Consider the following 20,711-nt stretch of genomic DNA (forward strand, 5'->3'; position numbering starts at 1 on the left):
CAAGAGAAAATTAATTGTTCCTCCTTAGTTCTCTCTCATGTTTCTTGTACTTCTTTCCAGCTTAAACATGTCTAAAAGCATATGTTTCCAAGTATGTTTATATCTGTATAATCTATTCTTTAAAAAAGAAACAACAATGGAATCTTACTGTTTATACCACTCTGCCACTTTCTGGCTGCCTGTGTTCACTGTATGGATGTACCATGATTCATTTAACCATTTCCCTGGGGATGGAGTGTTTGAGATTTAAAAATTGGATAATGTTGCGAAATAGGGAAAGATAAAATTTTAAGACAACTGCTGCCCTTTGAGAAGCTTGCTCAGGGCCTTATGACTCTACACACTGAAGAGACCCCCATCCAGTAAGTCAGCTAGGACTGTTCAGCTGATGAAAGTGCCATGTGGTCCTGGTGCCTGCACGATTCCAGGCTGGGGTACCACCACTGGGAAGCTTCATCCTCATTATAAATGGTCAACTTGGCCTCCTGATTTCTAAGTCAGTCTCTTGATGACTTTGGCGAGTATCAGTAAATTCTCCAGAGACCACTCACCAACCTGGGGGGACCGATGCAGTTTACAATCCAGTTTGTTGGCTTGAGGTTTGAGGCGATCAACCATGGGATAGCCACACTACTAAAGCATTTAGCTCAGCTGCTCTGCTGGATTGCTGGCATGAGTTACCTATTGCCCAGAGCCACCCCGAGACCTGGGACAAGTCTGAGTTCTCATTTTCTCCAAAGCCCAGGGGGATCCCAGGTTGCTCGTGGCTGGCCCCGAAGAGTCTGCCCTAAGGAGCAAATCATCTTCCCAAGATGATTTCCTCAAGATTGGGTCTGGTTGGAATCTAGCCAGGAACTCTGAGGTCCAAGATGGATCTGAGTTAGAGAGTCACACTCTGCTGATTCTGCCTGCCAGGGGAAGAGAAGCATCTGTCAAGTACCGGGGGAGTCGGGGACAGATGCCTCCCAGGCAATGCAGGAAGAGCTTCTGCAACCTCAGCTGGGGGAGATTCCCCAAGTGACAGCAACGCCTTCGCCCCCATTTAAGTTTTGATCTAATTTCTGCATATGACTTCTGAACTGATATTTTTCTGGTGACAAGGGAATAAAGCAATGACAGGCCTCAATCATCTTCGTGTGCTCAGCAGAAGAAATCACATTTTCTGCCGCTGGGATTGCCTACCATAAAAGGGCAGGTCTTCACTTCCACGGGATTTCGGCAATGGAATGTCCTCCTGCCTCCTCGAACTAGCTGCCTATGCCATTGAGAGTAGCGAAAAGAGGATTGAGATGGCGTGTCTGATCCATAAATCATCCCCAGGAATCATTCTTCTTTTCCTGAGTATTTTTGTGCTGGAGTGTGGGTTTCTGAAACAGCTTGCTGGAGAAGCAAGACCTTTCAGTGCCAGAAGATGTAATAATTTCTAGGGGCAGGAAGCATTTATTTGAAGAAGTTTCTGCAGGGCTGGCAGGCATGAGAAGTTCCTCTCTCATCAAGTGGGGAATTCAGGTCTCTGAACTTGTAATACATGAATTCATGAAGGGGATAGAAACGCACACCGTTTTGGATGTGGCATTGTTGGAGTGAAGTGCAGAGCGAGACAACCCAAGTTTAAGTGCTTTCTCTGCCTCTTCTTAGCTGTGCCTAAGCCTTGGACAAGTCACTTCATGCCTCTGAGCTACATTTGTTCATTCATCAAATGGGCACTGGGCATTGGTAGCACATGGAAGGGATGAATAAATGAATGAATGAATTTAGTGAGCTATGCTATGCTCCTGACACGCTCATAGGTGTCTTTTCAGTTTTCTTCTCTATAAAGTGTAGTGAATACTGTACCTGCTCTCTGTCCCTCCAGGGTTGCCATGGGACCCAAAACAAGATGTGTGGGAAAATACTCTGGAAGCAGCAAAGCATATAACCGTATGGAGACCTGTTGCCGTTGCCTTTAATTCAGATTTTCCACTTCCTCTGTTTTCCCTTCCCATGCTTCCAAGTCTGTACGAGTTTGCCTGGGTGTGGCTTCGTGGGGCTGATTATTCACCATGCCACCCAAGTCCAGTGTAGACACATAGCTGGGAGTGTTGCATTTCCTCCCGAACCCATGCCCTTCGGTGCACGTGTCATTTGAAATGTACAACACCAGTGGGAACACCAGCTTCCCACATGCTGTGAGAGATCGAGGCTGAATATGTGTGTGAATCACGTGAAGTTGAAGGGCTGGGTTCTGTGCCTTAGCGCTGTTCACTCCCACGTTGTCAGAGACAAGATCTGAGTGATCAGGTGAACTTGATCTCCTGCAGCAGAAAGAGCATGTGCTAGGGAGTCAGACCCTCCGATCCAGGCCTCTCTGCTCTGCCAGTTACTAATTGCACAAAGACAGCTAGACCCAGTTTAGGCAAAAACAGGGATCCAGGAGAAGGATCCTAGGGAACTGAGAATCAGGGATAACTGAAGTCAGGAATTTTATTTTATTTTATTTTTTTCCTTTTTCTCTCCAAAGCCCCCTGATAGATAGTTGTATCTTCTTAGTTGTGGGTCCTTCTAGTTGTGGCATGTGGGATGCTGCCTCAGCGTGGCTCGATGAGCAGTGCCATGTCTGCGCCCAGGATTCGCAAAACGACGAAACACTGGGCCACCTGCAGCGGAGCGCGCGAACTTAACCACTCAGCCACGGGCCGGCCCCTGAAGTCAGGGATTTTAATGCCCCCAGGACATTCTTCCCTCTCTGGGATTTTTTTTTCTCCCTGTGTGTTGGCTTTATTCTTTCTGTCTAGCTTTCTCCTCAGAGAGGGGATCATAGCTTCTGGTAGCTCTTGTGTCTCACGGATCATAACTTTATCTTTAGAGAAGGCGTGGTCTCTTCTCTCAATTCCAATTTCAGAAATCCTGGAGCAGAAGTCTGATTGGTCTGGCTTCCCTCAAGTGTCTGGTCATAGACCAATCAACTGTGATAAGGGGCGGGGTTGGGGGGGTTGTCAAGCGGTGGAGACAAAACCATTCCCAGAGATTGGGAAATTCACTGAGTCAGGCAGCTAACCCACCCATGCAGTTACTTCACCTCTCTGAGCCTCAGTTTTCTCCTGTGTAAAATGGGACTAATAATACCGTCCAATGCCACAACGAGGTATACAACCCTCACATTTTGACACCTTCATCTAGCCTTTAGATTTAGCTAGTACTGGGGGCTAAAAAATAATGAGACAAACCAGAAAAACTTTAATGTATTAGTACAAAGAAATTTGGTGACCTGCAATACCTACTTCCACATACCAAACGTGTGTAAAGCAGTTACTTTTAAACCTAAATTATTTCCTAGGCAAGACTTAAATTCTGGAATTCAGTGTCTAATTAAATAATACCTTTAAAAATGTTAAATGAAACTGTGAATATTAAAAAAAGCAAACTGATCTGAAGGCTATTATTACAGAACTGACAAAAAGACAAAAAACACTAGTGTAGGCATAAAAGAACGTAATTGAATGTGAAACCTTTCTGTTTTATGTAAGCCAGCTTTAAAACCAGCAGAGAGAAAGGTAAAATTTAGAAAATTATAAGGAATAGATTTTTTTATAAATCAGAAATTTAAAACTGTAATAAAAATACGTTAATAATATGTCATTTTGTGCGCAATTTATAACACCAAGAGCATGTGCAATACATCAGTCTTTCTTTTATATTTACTGAAATAACTGAATGACACCCAAAGAGCATGTTCCCTTGTGCTCTGGAGGAAGAAAGCTTTCCTCGTGAGCAGGAGTGATAATAACCTGAGCACCTTCTCCTACATGGCCAAAGGGACAGTTTCTTGATCACAGACCCAGCTGGAATTCACAGGCAGCTGTGAGTGACTAACCCGGTCAAGACAGTTGGGTGCTACGTGGCACTCAGAAAGAGTCGGAGGCTTAAACCAACCCTGCTCAGATTGGCTTCTGAAAAGCAATCAAAACTGGAGGCCCCATCATTTGAGGCCTGGCCAAATGGCCTTTCTGCCTGTCTCCCTCCTTCCTCGTATCTTGCAGTTCCTCCCTGCCTCCTAGGGTTGCGATGATAATGACTCAAGTATCCAGCCCCGTGCCTAAGTAGGTGCCCAATAAACACTGACTCTCTTTCTTTTTCCTGTGGCTCAAAAATCTTTAAAAAAACATGGCCATATAAATAGGTTGGCTGAAGACATTTAATTGTTCTTACAGAACAAGAGCGGGCCACATGGCTCAGATACTGACCTTGGTACCCTCTGATTTGTTTAAAACAGTCCCAGAGGATCCCACAGTGATTTTCAATTTGAAAAATCTCTCCGTATTCTAAATGCTTCCTGGCCAATAAGGAACCAGGCATGCTGGCACAGGTTTGGAAGATTCACATCTAGTCCCCAAAAATACAGAAATTGCTTATGTTTTATCTTGTATTACACAGACGCATGAAAATAATTACAGTGCATGATGTGCCAAAGGCTCAGAATAGCAGGACACTTATTTAAATTGCAGTTTAGATTTTCTCAAATCACTACCTTTTCCTAAGAAGCCCACGTCCTCGTGACCTTGTCAGCCCAATAAGAAAAGCAGGAAACGTAGGTTATCATCTGAATGTGCAATCTCCATCACATAGCAGAACATTTCTAACTAGTCATGTGGCTTTGGGCAAGCAATTTGATCTCTTCAATTTGAAAAACATTTTCATGACTACCACGTGCGAGGCTTTGGGATGGACTTCTGTGGGATGGCTCAGACATGTCTTTAAGGAGAAGGGAATGCTGGGTAGAGGTAAGTAGAGAATCTGCAATAGTTCCGGAAGCATAGGGCATATTTAGGACTAGGGACTAGCAAGTGGCTTAGTTTGGTTGAAGTGCGTGGGACCTGTAGAGGAGAAGGGGGAGCTCAGGTTGTTGGGGAGCTAGTCACTGGATATAGGGGTCATCAGGGCAGCCAGCGTCTCAGATCTGGAGCCTGGGTGACTTGGAGAAGGGGATGTCTCTTAAGCAGTATTAGGGAAAATAGCGGGGAGAGTAGCGTGGGAAAAAGAAAGATAATTACTTAGTGTGGGGAAAAGAATGATGGTTTTGGTTTTAAATATACTAAGTTTATGATCCTAGTTGGATACGCGGCGGGAGCTTCTAATACACAACTGAAATGTAAGATTAGAGCTTGGGAGAATTGTAGGGGCTGGAGACAGAGGTCTGAGAGCAGCCAGAAGTGATAGTTGAATTTGATTGGATCTGTATCGATTAGGATGTAGGTTCAGCTGATATAATAATGACACCCAAATAATGGTAGTTTAAACCACACAGATGTGTATTTCTTTCTTTCTCACACAATAATTCAAGAGTAAGCAGTCTAGGGCTGGTATGGTGGCCCTGAGAGATCAGACTTTGACTCCTATCTTTTTGCTTCACAAACCCATGGACCTTGTTCATAGGGTCCAAGATGACAACACTACCCCGTCTGCACTTCCAGCCACTGGGAAGGGGGGAAAATGGGAAAAAGACATGACCTGAAAGTACCATAGGACCAGAACCCCAGTCTTACCTACACACATGACTGCCCACAATAAAGGTTACATTTCTCATTCTCCCTTGCAGAAAAGCGGCCAATAGGAGGCGAGCAGAAGGCATTGAGCAACTTCTAGGTCCGCTCTATAAACATGTTTTGAATATCAATACATCCTTGCCTACTGAGTCAGAGAGTGCCGTGCTGTGAAAGCTGAATTAAGGAGAGTCTTCTGAAGGAGGGGTTTCACAATGCTACCTACAGGTCAAGGAGGATGAGAGCTGAAGACTGAGGGAGTGGCCCTCTGCCAGGCCGATTTTGTTCCCCCAGGAACTTTTGGCAATCTCTGGAGATATTTTTCACATGTGTGACAACTGGAGGGAGGGGATGCTATTGGCATCCAGTAGGTAGAGGTCAGGGATGCTGCTAAACACCCCACAATGCACAGGAAAACCCCCAACAACAAAGAATGATGGTGGCCCAAGTGTCAGCGGTGCTGAGTTTGAGAAAGCCTGTCTTAGGGGATCAGGGCAATGCTTCCCAAGCTCTGCTACACGTGAGAATCACCTGTGAAGCTTTTAAAAACTGATGCCCAGGTCACACCCCGACCAATTGACTCATAATATCTTGGAGTGAATTTGATTATGTTACCTCTTAAATCCCTTCTAACTCTAAAACTTTATGAGAAATGGGAGTGATTGAATACTGCATTTAAATCCAGATTTCCGAGCAGCTGAGAGAGTGACCCCAATCAATGCTTGTTACACGTGAAGTCCCGTTAGGTCTAAGTCCATGGGGATAAGCAGAATGTGGATTTCCACCTGTGCTCAGTGGCGAGGACGAACAAGCAATGTTTCATCTCTTTTTCAAAAATTTTTGTATAAATTCTACTCACACCAATGTTTGAGAGTGGGCTGTGGGAGTTAGGGAAGATCAGAGTCTTTCTGGGTCATGTAACAGCAAATATATGACTAAGAAGAAAAATATCTTTGCCTCACACATCCCCATGTGATGGAGGCCCATCCTCACTTCCCCCTTCCCTCCCTCAGCCAATTTGCAACAAAAGAGGGTAAAATGCTGCCCTGGAACAAACGACCTCCTTTGAAAGGTGAAACCACTTGCTGGTGTTTGTGGGAGGGAGCACTGTTGAGAGGCAGAGGGGATGCTCGTTAGGAATTGTGATCCTTACTGAACCAGGCGTGGGACCCCGGGCCTCTGAACTGTCTCTTTCTGCTGGGCTCTGAAATTGGGAGCTTGGCTCCCTAATTGCCCCCTATGCTGGTTTTATTTGGTGGCTCAGCTGGGTGGAGTGAACTCTAGGAAGAGATGCGTTCATTTTTAGTTACCTCACCAGATTGCTGATTTTCACTCTGGAGGCATAAATCACCATAATCACTGTAATCCCAAAACGGAGAGGCAGCTCTTCTGGCACCAGAGCAGCAGCTGTTGCTGCCACCAAAACTCTCCCACCTGAGGTTCGGGGCCGGGGGAGCTGGGGGAGGGGCCCCACGAGGCTTGCTCTGCCAGGCGCTTCAGATTTGGGATGGAGGGCATGCTGGAATCTCATCCTCCTTCACTTGGGGAAGAAATGGAGTTTCCCGAGGAGCAGTTTCTTTGGAGTTAGTGGCAAGAGTGTGCAGATTAAGGAGACCTTTGGCCCGGGGGAACTGGACAGCTGTTTACATACTTGATTCAGCTTGTTTTTTGCATCTGTCCTAATGCAAAAATTAAAAATTCCTAAAGAATTACCTCAAACAGAAACCAGAAGCTACAAAAATACCCCCCCCCAGAGGTGGGGGCTAAATATCACTAGAGAAAAAAGAAGCCCAATGTAACTTGTCACTTTGTCACCTACACTTATAATATTGATTTGAAAATACTTCTTTTTAAAGAAAACCAACCTAAGCTAAGTCTAAGAAATACTAGATCCTGAAGCAAGGTCCCTTAAAGGATGATTAACTCGTTAATAAATATGTGAAAATTCCTTACCATCCTACAAAAGGTGAGGAGGTGGAAATGGGAGAATACATTTTCTTAAGTTCATTTCATAAGGGTGTCTGGTTTTTCCCTTTTTCCTGACATTTTTAAGACAGCCCTTAAAGTGAGAGAGAAAGGAGGAAGCTTGACTGTGACAAAAAAGAAGCAGCCTTTTGAGGAGGATCGTTTTTTTTGCCTAATACTAGAAAGCTTTGGAGAATTTAGAGCCCAAAGATTCATTATTGCTGAGGGCGGGTGGATGGCATAAGAAGAGAGGGAATTTTAGGTCAGGGACATTTTGGGCAAAATTGAGGCTGTGCTTGGGGGTTAGAAGATAAGGCAGACAAACAGTGGATCGAAAGCAGAGGAGCGGCCCTGTGGGATGGCCCTGGCCCCGTCTGCCCCCTCGCCTCCCCGCAGCCAGCTGCCCTCAGACGACAGGGAGCAGCCCTGCTTTGTTCTTTGTCTTCCAATCACCTGCCCTCATGTTTAGGCAGCAGAGAGAGCCAAGTTATAAACAAAGCCCTGCCACCACCCACGGGGGCGGCATTTAGAGTATTCCAGTTCTTCCTTGATGGTTTTCCACTTTCAGACCCTTGATGATCCTTTCCAGAACCTACCACAGGGCCTGGCACAAAGTAGATGTTCAATACATGTTTGATGAATTGACTCATATTTGGAGATAAATTTGGGGGAAAAGTTAAGAGTGAAGAATGACTTCACTTTCTCTGGGGTCCCGTCCCTGTCCTCGAAGTCCTCAGATGAAAGGGCTCAGGCCCTTCTCATCAATGTCTTTAGGTTGGTTCACAGGCTCTCGGGTTGCGTCAGGGCCCCAGTAGATCAGTGAAGAAGGTGCCATTTTTTCTGAAGTCTCCCTGAGTGAATAACAGTAACAGTTGAGTGGCGGTTATGTGCTTAGAAGCAAATCGTCCTGATTTTGCCTTCCAGAGCAGAGGTGTTTCCCCTAAAAGCCCCATTATACCCCAGCAGAAAAAGCCAGGCTTTCTTGGTTTCAGTGACATCATTTTGTTTTGGTGACTGTGATTTTTCTCACCAACTTCCCTGAGAATGTCACCTTTCAGTTACACACACAGATGATTGCTGCCCTCCCCCATCCAAGCTAGGGTTGCTAAGAGTTCCAATACTTTCTTCTCTGCTTTCTTTTTTTTTTTTTAAAGATTTTATTTCTCCTTTTTCTCCCAAAGCCCCCTGGTACATAGTCATGTATTTTTAGTTGTGGGTCCTTCTAGTTGTGGCATGTAGGATGCCGCCTCAGAGTGGCTTGATGAGCGGTGCCATGTCTGCCATGTCTGCGGCCAGGATCCAAACCAGCAAAACCCTGGGCCACTGAAGCAGAGCTCGAGAACTTAACCACTTGGCCACGGGCTGGCCCCTCTTCTCTGCTTTCTACCTTCCTCCAACCCCTACGTTCTTAACCAGATGCCACTGTTGGGACAGAGTAGAAATGATGTGGGAATTGTGTTTGGAGATGGACACATATATCAGTCTAGGAATAGGCATAAAAGCAAAGCCTTGTTGCTACACGGAGGGTGGTGGGAAATAATTTTTTATCCATCATGAGTGGTACTATGAGTAGTGACTAAGCATAGGCTATTTGTTTCCTTTTTTTTTTTGAGGAAGATTAGCCCTGAGCTAACTGCTGCCAATCCTCCTCTTTTTGCTAAGGAAGACTGGCCCTGAGCTAACATCTGTGCCCATCTTCCTCTACTTTACATATGGGACACCACCACAGCATGGCATGCCAGGTGGTGCCATGTCTACACTGGGGATCTGAACCTGTGAACCCTGGGCCACTGAAGCAGAACATGCACACTTAACCACTGCGCCATAGGCCGGCCCCCCAATAGAGCTTTTATTTATTTATTTTTTTTGAGGAAGACTAGCCCTGAGCTAACTACTGCCAGTCCTCCTCTTTTTGCCAAGGAAGCCTGGCCCTGAGCTAACATCCGTGCCCATCTTCCTCTACTTTATATGTGGGACACCTACCACAGCATGGCGTGCCAAGCAGTGCCATGTCTGCACCCGGGATCTGAACCAGCAATCCCCAGGCCGCTGAGAAGCGGAACGTGCGAACTTAACCGCTGCGCCACCGGGCCGGCCCCCCAATAGAGCTTTTAAAACAAAACAAACTCCATGTTTTTTCCCCTCTTCCAGTTAAATATTGGAGGATAGCAGAATGTAAGCACAAAGAAAGGAAGTCAAATGGAATTAGTCCCTTATTTCCTAACTCCAAGCTGGCAAGTTGAGCACGTCTAATCAAGCAAAGGATTTTTCATTCCATTCATGGGGAAAAGTGGGAAGAACTCAGAGGGTACAGTACCAATTCCTCAGGAACCTGGAAACACGTAGCTCTTGGAGGCAGCGAGAACTACTGCCCTGGGATTTTGTCCGTCTGCCATTCTTTGGTCCATAGCGAGATGTTGGAGGAATAGCGTCCAAAGGTGCAGCAGTGTAATATTGCCTGAAGCTAAAAGCAAAAGGGTCTGAGTTCCTCCCTTGTGATCAGTTGGAGGGCCACTCACTGTGGGGGGCCTGGGTATCCTTCTTCATCACACAGAGCAGTGTGGTGTGGGAAAATCCTCACCTCACCATAGGGTTGCCACAAAGGAGACGGGGACCTGGAGTACAAGTTGGGAGACTTGAGCTTATGACCTTGGGTTCACAGCACAGCTGATATTTGGGGGAAGAAATTCTGAGAGGACTTAGGGTATTGTCATAGAGAAAATCGGGGGTTGAGAAATAGTTTTCACAAGAGAGGAACCTGGCGGCTCTCAGACTGAAGGGATCTGTGCTCCACAGACTTTACCGTGACTGTTTGCTGGGCCTTGGGATTATAGTTAACTGCCATTTGTAGTGTGTTTACTAGGTGTCAGGCTTTTTGAACAGTTATCTCATTTAAGTCATCACCTAAACCCAGTTAGAGCCACATTATCCCAGTTTACAGATGAGAAAATTAAGGCCCCAGAGATTAATTTGCTCAAGGTCACTCAGCTAGATAGTGGAAGGGTCAGTTTCCTCATTTGTAAAATGAGCTCATAACAGAACTGGACTCTGCTCGCCTGCTCGTTTGTTACAGAGTCGCTTGAGATAGTCACGAACCACGAAGAGGCAGAGCCCCAGAAGTATACGGATCTGGTGTAAAGAGAGTTTTGCCTCCTCCAGACTTGTATTCGGATTCCCTTCTCTAGGCTCCTAAAGCGCCTGCGCGGGCGCTGGCGGGTCCTGACTCTTCCCCGCGCCCCTAGCGCAGGCCACGCGCGCCCTCTGCCGACATAGGGTGGGAGCACGCCGAGAGTGAACGCTTCCGGGCCTGAGAGCCGGCCAGGAAGCTCGCTGGCCTGTAGAGGGCGCCTGCCGGTGGGCCGAGTAACCTACTCGGCCGTCCCTTCCTTAAGCACTTCCTGTCTGATCTCTCTGATTCATCCGGTTACGCCACGAGACGCTCCTGGAGATTTCAATTTACCGTAAACAAAAGGGAGGTGCGCCGACCCGGAAGTGGAGACTGGAGCTAGGCCGGAGTTGCTCCGAAGGCTGGCAGTGGGGAGGCGGGGGGAAGCCGTAGCCATGGCGGTGGCTGTGGCCGTGGCCGGAGCCGTGAACGGGACGGATCTGGGCCCCGCGGAAGAACTCGCCAAACTCGAGTACTTGTCTTTAGTGTCGAAGGTTTGCACCGAGCTGGACAATCACTTGGGGATCAACGACAAGGATCTGGGTGAGCCCCGGGAGTTCCCTGCGGCCTCTAGGTTTGGGGCTGAGGGAAGCGGAAGGAGAAATGGGGTTGATGGGCTGAGTGTGTGTCCCTGTGTGAGTCTCTCTCTATGTCCCGGCGACTTGGGCCCAGGGAACCTGTGGCCGTAGCCTCCGCTTGAGAGCCCTCCAGGCCGAGCTGTTAGAAACCATTTCCCGGAGCTGTCAGTGGAACCCGGAGCGGCCATCGCTGCTTGCTTTTTTCTTTTTTTTTTTTCTCTCAGCCCCAGATACTTAAACAGCATTAACAACAACGAAAGCAGCAGTCACATGGTGATGATGATAATAATGGCAGACATTTATTGGCTTCTCACTACCTGCCAGATATTATGCTCAGTGTTACTTTGATTGTCTTACTTAGTTTTCACACCACCCTGTGAGATAGTATTATCTGTTTCTAGATTAAGAAAACAAGGGTCTGAATTATTAAGTAACACCCTTCAAGATCCCATATCAAATACGAGCCTGGTCTAGAATGCAAGTCTTTGAAGTCTGTGCCTTTAGTTGTGCTCTTAACCATTCATCCTATACTGTCTCTCAAACACCAGTTATTAGACGTTTTGGGGCAAACTGTACACGTGGAGAACCCAAACTGAGGAACTGGAAAAGGCTAGAGTCCTAGAGCTCAGGCCACAGGCAGGTGGAATCCTTATGCAGGCCAAGGGGTGGATGAGATCAAGGGCGTGAGTGGAGGGGCTGACCTTTGATAGGTACAGGGATGCTTCGTCCATTTTAACAGAAAGGAGGACAGAGAATGTGGTTGCAGATGCAAATAGGTTTAGGGGTTGGTGGAAGGAAGATGAGGGAGAGAGGTCCATTTGACTGTTCTGTTTTCTAAATTAAGATGAAGTGAAGTTATCAACTGGAGAGATGGAAGGGAAGGGGCATATGACAAGAGAGGTCAGGGACCTTAGATGTGTGGCCTTGGGTAAGGTACTTAGTTTCTCTGCAGCTGTTTTTCTCATCTGTGGATTGGGGATGATAATGACCCTTCACAGGCTTTCCATGTAACACCTAGGAAGATGCCCTGCACCTTGTATATTTTAGTTCACTTTTCTCTTGCCTCCCAGTCAGGATGTGCCTGTCCTGTATTATCTTTCCTCAGTCTCCTCTTTTAGATGATAATGAGGTGGCATTCTTGTCCATTTGCTATTTATCTGGGTAATATGTTCCTTCATTCAGCAAATATTTATTGAACTAGGGGATTAGGAATACAATAAGGAACAAGATAGATTCCTGCTGACATGGAGCTTACATTTCTTTCTCTTTTTGAACTACTAGTGCCTTGACCCCTTTTATTTCATTTTAGTTAGTTATTTTGGTGAGGGAGATTGGTCCTGAGCTAACATCTGTTGCCAATCTTCCTCTTTTATTTTTTTTTTGAGGAAGATTAGCCCTGAACTAACTGCTGCCGCCAATCCTCCTCTTTTTGCTGAGGAAGACTGGCCCTGAGCTAACATCCGTGCCCATCTTCCTCTATTTTATATGTGGGACACCTACCCCAGCATGGCTTGCCAAGCGGTGCCATGTCCACACCCGGGATCCAAACTGATGAACCCCGGGCCACCAAAGCGGAACGTGCGCACTTAACCACTGCGCCACCAGGCTGGCCCCACATCTTTTTTTTTTTTTAAGATTTTATTTTTCCTTCTCCCCAAAGCCCCCCCCATACATATTTGTATGTTTTTAGTTGTGAGTCCTTCTAGTTGTGGCATGTGGGATGCCACCTCAGCGTGGCTTGATGAGCCGTGCTAGGTCCATGCCCACCATCTGAACTCGTGAAACCCTGGGCCACCAAAGCAGAGCGTTCAAACTTAACCACTCGGCCACGGGGCCGGCCCCACTTCCTCTGTTTTGTATGTTGGATGCCACCACAGCATGGCTTGAAGAGCAGTGTGTAGGTCTGCTGCCAGGATCTGAACCTGCAAACCCCGGGCTGCCGAAGCAGAGTGTGCAAACTTAACCACTATGGCACCAGGCTGGCCCTTTGACCACTTTTAGAGAAAACCAAAAGATATTGAGACCTTCCAGTGTTAAGTTGTTTTGATGTTAACCTCACTACATACAAAAAATGAGGTATAAACTTCATAATTTTCTAGCTTATATATAATTAAAGACCCTAAAAGACCCTATTTAATTTACAAGTAAACCACAAATATGCTTTTTCTGTTTCCAATTCTGACACGAATTATGATGTGTGTTTTTTCCAATACTACCAAGCAATTCTAGACACCAGCTGGGTGTCCTACAATTGAACTCAATTCTGACACTATCTACTTGGAAATAGCATCATATCCCACAGGTTAAGGGCTCAGGCCCACAAGACTGCCCTGCTCCCAACTTCAGATGCCAGTCGCAAGTCCAAGTTGTCACCTGTGCTTCTGACCGGGCAGCTCTAGATCAGAGGTTCCAACAGCCCTCCTCCTTGGGTTCAATTAATTTGCTAGAGCGGCTCACAGAACTCAGAGAAACATTTTACTTACTAGATTACTGGTTTATTATAAAAATATATAACTCAGGAACAGCCAGATGGGAGATATAGGGCAATATATATGTGAAGGAGAGAGGAGCTTCCATGCTCTCTGAGTTCCCTACTGTCCCTGAATCGCCACGTGTTCACCAGCCCAGAAGCTCTCCAAGCCCGTCCTTTTTGGTGTTTATGGAGGCTTCGTTACATAGGCATAATTGATTAAATCACTGGCCATTGGTGGCTGAACTCAATCTCCAGCCCCTCTCCCCTCCCCCAGAGGTCAGGGGTGGGGCTGAAACTTCCAACCTCTAACCACCTGGTTGGCTCCCCTGACAACCAGCCCCCAACCCGGTGTTACCTAGGGGCTTTCCTAAAGTCACCTTATTAACATAACAAAAGACACTTTCCTCACTCTCTACTCTTAGGAAATTCCAAGAGTTTTAGGAGCTCTGTGCCAGGAACTGGGATGAAGACCAATATATATTTCTTATAAATCACAATATCATACTGTTAAACACAGAATTACATAACCAATAACATTAAAAATACTAACATTGGAAAAATGTGATAGTATTGTTTTGTTGAAACTAAATTGCCAGAGTTGGGTTTGATAACAAAAGGTATATATTTACTTCTTTTATGTTTTATTTGTTGACTTGATTCTTTTGCTTTTGACCTTGATGTACTGTTATTTACGTCAGTGTCATTATTTTTCCTGTTTTCAGTAATGGACTTGTTTTTAACTACCAGTCCATTTTTCATAGTTCGGTTAATTTAATGATGCCCCTGGTAGAATTCTGAAAATTAAAAACCATCCCTGATTCATGGTGGCTGCAGTATGAATATGCTGCTGGCTGCTTTGGGATAGTCTCTTTTGAGCATTGCCTGCCTATCACCGTGTGACTTAGTTCTCTCTCCACGTTTCTCTCAAGAATGTGGGCTCTGAAGTCAGATTGCCTGGGTTCCAGTGCTGGCTGCACCAATTATTTCTGGGTAGGTCTCAAACTCTCAGCCCCCTCGTCTGTAAAACAGGGACAATAATGGTACCTACCCACCCGGGTTGTTGTGAGAGTCATGGGGATAACCCGTGTGAAGCACGGAGCATAGTGCCCGGTAGGTAGTAGATGGTCAACAAGTCTTAAACGGGGCCGGCCCGGTGGCGTAATAGTTAACTTCATGCGCTCCACTTCAGCAGCCAGGGGTTTATGGGTTCGGATCCCAGGCGTGGGCCTACACAGGGCTTACCCAACTATGCTGTGACGGCATCCCGTATACAAAATAGAGGAAGATTGGCACGGATGTTAGCTCAGGGCCAATCTTCCTCACAAAAACAAACAGCAAGTCTTAACCATTAGTGTTGTTGTTGTTAACTCGTTATGCCGAAGCTCTCTCCATGTCGTCTGATGGCATTTGGCTTTCACTTAATGTCATCAAAAAGGTAAAGGCAAATTCCACCATGGAAGCGGTATGGACTACTAGTTCATATTCAGTTAGCCACCTTTCCATGTTGTTGTTATTTTTTAGGATTAAAATCCAAATGAAATTGTTAAAGTTTTCGTGTGGGACTTGCAGTATGAGGCTTATTATCTCAGCCTGTCACAAAATGCACTTCTCTCTTGAGTCTCTTAATTAGTAAATAGCTCTAATATTAGAAATTTCAAGAATTAGGCAGGTTTGTAGAGAAAAATTTGGGGGGCAAGTGAGTCTTTCGTTAACTTGGAGATTGTGCCATCTGGCAGCTGCCTGGGCCTCATATGTAGATTGGATCTGTCCTTCTGGAAACTGTAGAGTGAGCTATTTTGTAGTAATATCTTCTTTTCCTTTATAAAAATTAACTAGAACACGCGTGGATAATCTCGGTAGTCTGAATTCTCTTTCTTTACCCTTCCTGGATGGTGGTGTTTGGTTGGATAGCCTGATTGGTTTGGTTTTAATGTACTTGAAACTGATTTCTTGCTCAAGTCTTCACTCTTCTTGTTTTAATCTCTTTTCTCATTTGTAGCTGAATTTGTGATCAGTCTTGCTGAGAAAAATACCACCTTTGATACTTTTAAGGCTTCTCTGGTCAAAAATGGTGCAGAATTCACGGTACGTGTATCTGGAGACCCCTCTTTTGCTTTACTGTCACTATCAAATTTAAATTTTGATAGGATTTAGTATGGGATTTTGCTAAAGAAAGGAGATAATGTGTACATATCAATCAAATAAACCATTAAGTGAGTAACGTTTTCATGCCACTAAGCAGTGGTGAGGGAGCCGGATTTCCTGTGACACCTCTCTATGAAAATGGGACAGGATTTCCATTCAGTCTTTATGGGTGTTTACATTCTTGTTCTATGAATCAGGAAGTTAAAAACAAGAGTCTAGGATTTGGAGATAGTTCTAAACTATGGAAAATAAAACAGTTGCAGGGAACTAAATTACTTTTCCCCGCAAAGAGTCCTAAATATCAGCTTTCTCTGAAGCCATTTTACTAGGTTTATGCCATATCAAGTTGACACTCTGCTTCATTTGTTCCAGTTAGCTAAATTCAGGTGTGTGACCACCCTTCTCTAAAGGACATCCCTTTTCTTAGTGTTTTTAAGCACTGATCTAGGCACTGACAATTTTTGTTCTGTTTCTTTTCAAAGGATTCTCTTATTAGTAACTTGCTGCGTCTCATACAAACCATGCGACCTCCAGCGAAGCCTTCTACTAGCAAAGGTGAGCGGAGCTTGTAGCTGAGCTCAGCCTCCGGAATGGTTTAGATTGTGAGCATCCTGTAAATTGCGTTGGTTTCCCTTAATGCAGCTACTGAGCAAGTAAATGTTCTAGTAAAAATTTTCAAGTAAAATTTTGACTTAAGACAAAATTAAAATTATAAGATATAATCAATCAAGTTAATACTGGTCCACCCCCCTGCCACATACCCAGATAGTTTGTTGAGGGTTTTGTAATCAGTGTTTTTTAAATAAAATCACGTTTGTAGTAATGTATATGAGTAATATTTAAAAAAATGCCCTGTTGTTAGTTTGTTGCTAATCTAATGTTGAAGTTCTTTTGTTAACCATTAAGAATATTAAATGGATCTTTTTTTTTTTTTTTTTACCCACTCACGCTCTTCACTGAAACAAGATCCAATTGTTAAACCCAAAACTGAAAAAGAAAAGCTGAAGGAACTCTTCCCAGTGCTTTGCCAACCAGACAACCCTTCCGTTCGGGTACTGATACCATTGTGAGAACGCCTGCTATAACTGCCTTTCCCCTTCTCCCGCCGGCTTGTCTCATTAGTTATTAATTTTAAGTTTGCCTTCATTGTAACATATTTTTCAAAGTGAAAGTGTTTGATCCCTTCCTGAGCGTATACTAAGAATAGAGTAGTGTTAAAGAGTTCAGAGAACAATGTTCGAGGGAAATGAGGTTGGCAATAGTGGGAAGCAGAGATCAGGGATATGAAATAGGTATGAAATAACTTAAGGTTCTGGAACAGATGCCTAATGTATGACATTAGATTGTTTGCTCCGTTACATGTTAGAAGGGCTAATTTTGGAAGAGTTTTGATTTTTTAATTTCATTTTAGCAAGTATTTATAGAGTACCTACTGTGTACCCAGCACTGTTGTAAGTATCAGGGATACAGCAGTGAGCAAAACAGACTGGAGCGTCTGCCCTCTTGGAGATGATGTCCTAGTATTGGGGTGGGGGCAGGAAATAAACATGTAAACTCTAGTGGGGAGGAGACAGCAATAAACAAGTAAATAAGTGTATAATATAGCCGATAGTGATAAGAACTGTGGAAAAAAATAAAGCAGGGGAAGGGAGTGCAGAGGGGGAGTTGCTTTTTAAAAATTTTAACATCTGTTTTCTATTTGTAATCATTACTTGCATGCTTTCACAGGAGGGGTGATATCTTCTGTAGGCTTTATTAAGGACAAAGGGGATTTGCCAAATGTAGAAATAACTTCTGAGAGCCTTCACCCATTCCTTCTGCCTCTATCTCAAATTGTATTGGACATCTCCCCCCCTTTCTGCTTCCTTCACCTAGGTGGTCAGTGATAAGGGGCTGTCAGATCTGTAGATGGACCTGAAGTCCAGATTCTTGAGTGATTTTTTTTCCCCTCTCCTCCTAACTTTGCTGGCCTCTGCCCCTGTAGACCATGCTGGACGAGGATGATGTGAAAGTCGCTGTGGATGTCCTGAAGGAACTGGAGGCCTTAATGCCCAGCGCGGCAGCCCAGGAGAAGCAAAGAGACGTTGAGCACCGGTTTGTCCTTAGTGTCCTTTCCCTTGGAAGTTTAGGATACTGTGATAGGTGAATTTTGTGGGCCAGCCAAGCCAAGTTTTGGGCAAGTTTACACAATCCAGACTGGCCATGTACCATATTGTTGGATCCATTTTCATTGCTCACTGTCGAAAGTTTTTATGCAGCAGATGCTAAGATGTTCAGAGGATGGAAACCTGGGTTGAAAAAGGCTGAATATGTTTGTGACCTCGTTCTTTATTGGCCTGCAGGGATGTCGTAGTTGTTTACACTATTTAGTTCGACACTTGGTAGGCACCTACCATGTGCGTGGCACTGTGCTGGGTGCTTGGGGATGCAGAGGTGAAATTGGGCTGGTTTTCTTTTTCAAACAGGTGCTTTTTGATTTGTTAGGGACAAGACAAAGAAAAAGAAGCGGAGCCGGAGCCGAGAGCGAGACCGCGACCGAGATCGAGATCGAGACAGAGAGCGAGACCGAGACCGCGATAGGGACCACAAGCGGAGACACCGGTCCCGCTCTCGGTCACATTCCAGGACCCGGGAGAGGAATAAAGGGAAGTCTAGATATCGGTCCAGGAGCAGAAGTCAGAGTCCCCCCAAAGACCGGAAGGACCGAGACAAGTATGGGGAGAGGAATCTGGACAGATGGCGGGATAAGCATGTGGACCGCCCTCCCCCGGAAGAGCCTGCCATCGGGGACATTTACAATGGCAAAGTTACCAGCATCATGCAGTTTGGATGCTTTGTGCAGCTGGAGGGACTAAGGTAATGGCTGGTGCTCTTTCACACCAGTGATGGGCAGAATTTCTTTCATCACTGGGGATTTTCACATTCTAAAAAGTTACTGTGGTTAATGACACTTTAATCAAATCAGCCATAGGAGATTGTTAGAAATTGACTTTTTATTGGAAATGTAATAGAATTTGACTTTTTCTTGGAAATATCCTTCGTTTGCCTTCAGGAAATCTGCCCTTTTGCTGGTTTTTTTTTTTTTTTGAGGAAGATCAGCCCTGAGATAACTACTGCCAATCCTCCTCTTTTTGCTGAGGAAGACTGGCCCTGAGCTAATATCCGTGCCCATCCTCCTCTACTTTATATGTGGGACGCCTGCCACAGCATGGCCTGCCAAGTAGTGCCACGTCCGCACCCGGGATCCGAACCAGCGACCCCCGGGCCACCGAGAAGGGGAACGTGTGCACTTAAGTGCTGCGCCACCGCCGGCCCCTGCCCTTTTGCTGGTTTAGACAGATGAGAATTTGTGTCAGCCTCCCCCCGCCCACAGTATGTTTTCTTTGGGAGGGTGGTGATACTATTTTATTGTTTGACCACCTGTTTGGTACTTTGTTCTTGAGTTTAAGACCATTTCCTTTTGTTCACTTCTAACAAGGGTGGAAGTTGGTTGGGGAAGAGGTATTCTAGGCATGCCCCAGATATGTCTGCCTCTCCTTCAGGAAGCGGTGGGAAGGCCTGGTGCACATCTCTGAGCTCCGGCGGGAAGGCCGTGTGGCCAATGTGGCTGATGTGGTGAGCAAAGGCCAGAGGGTCAAGGTCAAAGTGCTGTCCTTCACTGGGACCAAGACCAGCCTGAGCATGAAGGTAGGTAAGATAGCCAGCGTGTTTCCACATCTGATGGCCAGGGAAACATAGACGACAGCAGGTGAGCTGACTCCCTTGTTTTTGTGCCTTAGGATGTAGATCAAGAGACTGGAGAAGATCTAAACCCAAATCGGCGACGAAATCTTGTCGGGGAGACCAATGAGGAGACGTCAATGAGGAATCCGGACAGACCCACTCACCTCTCCCTCGTCAGCGCCCCTGAAGTAGAGGATGACTCGCTGGAGCGCAAGCGCCTCACCCGCATCTCTGACCCAGAGAAGTGGGAGATCAAACAGGTTGGGGCCGTTTGCTTTTATGGCCACATGGGCATTCAGCACGTAGCAAGTGGTTGGGAGTGTGGGCCCCTGAGCACGAAGGCCCAGGCTGACTTCTGGCCACTTACCAGCTGTGTGAGCCTGAGCCAAGTTACTCTATCTCTCTGTGCCTCCGTGCCCTCTTCTGTAAGATAGGGCCGATGGTAGCACTGTGGGCTTCAGTGAGCTAATAGAAGTGAAGCTGTTAGGTTGGCGCCCACATCTGGTGAGTGCTATGTAGTGTTTGTTCTTACTTTCCATCATTCATCGGTGAACATCAGAACCACGGTGTGTCAGGCACCGTGTAGATGCCAGGGCTACAGAGTTCCTACCCTTGAGGAACTCAAAGTCCGGTGGGGGAGACAGATAGAAACAAGTAATTACATGTTAAGGAATGTGCAGAGTGCTGTGGAAACAAGGGAAGGAGCAGATAAATCTTCCTCGGGGTGAGACCCTTGGGCCATGCTGTTGGGCACCATGTAGTTGTGCCTCCTAGGGATGGGATATGTGATGTGTGAGGCCCTGCAGTCCTGAGTCAGAGGAGGAAAAAAACCTTGCTTTCCTGTGTGAAACCTCTGTATTAACTCTCCTACAAAAGAAAAGTTTTGATCCCAGTGTGTTACAAGTGCTGCCTCTGTCCTTTGGCCAGATGATCGCTGCCAATGTCCTTTCCAAAGAGGAGTTTCCAGACTTTGACGAGGAGACCGGCATTCTCCCTAAGGTGGATGATGAAGAAGGTAATTGGCCACTGGACCGAGCGGGGTCATGGATCGGGAGCACAGCTGGCAAGTTGAGAGCCACTGGATGAGGTGGTTTGTTTGTAGTTTAACCCCAGTGGTTGAACTCATTTGTTCCTGGGTCTCA

At 45.8% G+C, this 20,711-nt stretch overlaps 1 protein-coding gene across 3 annotated transcripts in view; it reads left to right on the plus strand.

Moving 5' to 3' along the window:
- The first annotated feature begins 10,900 nt into the window (after window positions 1-10,900).
- Window positions 10,901-20,711, plus strand: part of DHX8 (DEAH-box helicase 8) — a 31,353-nt gene continuing 21,542 nt past the window's right edge. Inside the window, exons 1-9 of one of the 3 annotated variants that reach the window (XM_014849306.3) lie at window positions 10,901-11,193; window positions 15,701-15,786; window positions 16,329-16,401; window positions 16,813-16,898; window positions 17,831-17,940; window positions 18,331-18,702; window positions 19,389-19,533; window positions 19,626-19,829; window positions 20,497-20,584. In XM_014849306.3, the coding sequence (XP_014704792.2) occupies window positions 11,046-11,193; window positions 15,701-15,786; window positions 16,329-16,401; window positions 16,813-16,898; window positions 17,831-17,940; window positions 18,331-18,702; window positions 19,389-19,533; window positions 19,626-19,829; window positions 20,497-20,584 (1,312 nt within the window). In that variant the 5' untranslated portion in view covers window positions 10,901-11,045. Of the gene's footprint in view, window positions 11,194-15,700; window positions 15,787-16,328; window positions 16,402-16,812; window positions 16,913-17,830; window positions 17,941-18,330; window positions 18,703-19,388; window positions 19,534-19,625; window positions 19,830-20,496; window positions 20,585-20,711 lie in introns of all 3 variants that reach the window. The other 2 variants (XM_070483308.1, XM_070483307.1) reach the window with 2 other exon arrangements.

Source organism: Equus asinus, chromosome 13 (genome assembly GCF_041296235.1).
Source record: "Equus asinus isolate D_3611 breed Donkey chromosome 13, EquAss-T2T_v2, whole genome shotgun sequence".
In the NCBI taxonomy this organism is placed as follows: Eukaryota; Metazoa; Chordata; class Mammalia; order Perissodactyla; family Equidae; genus Equus; species Equus asinus.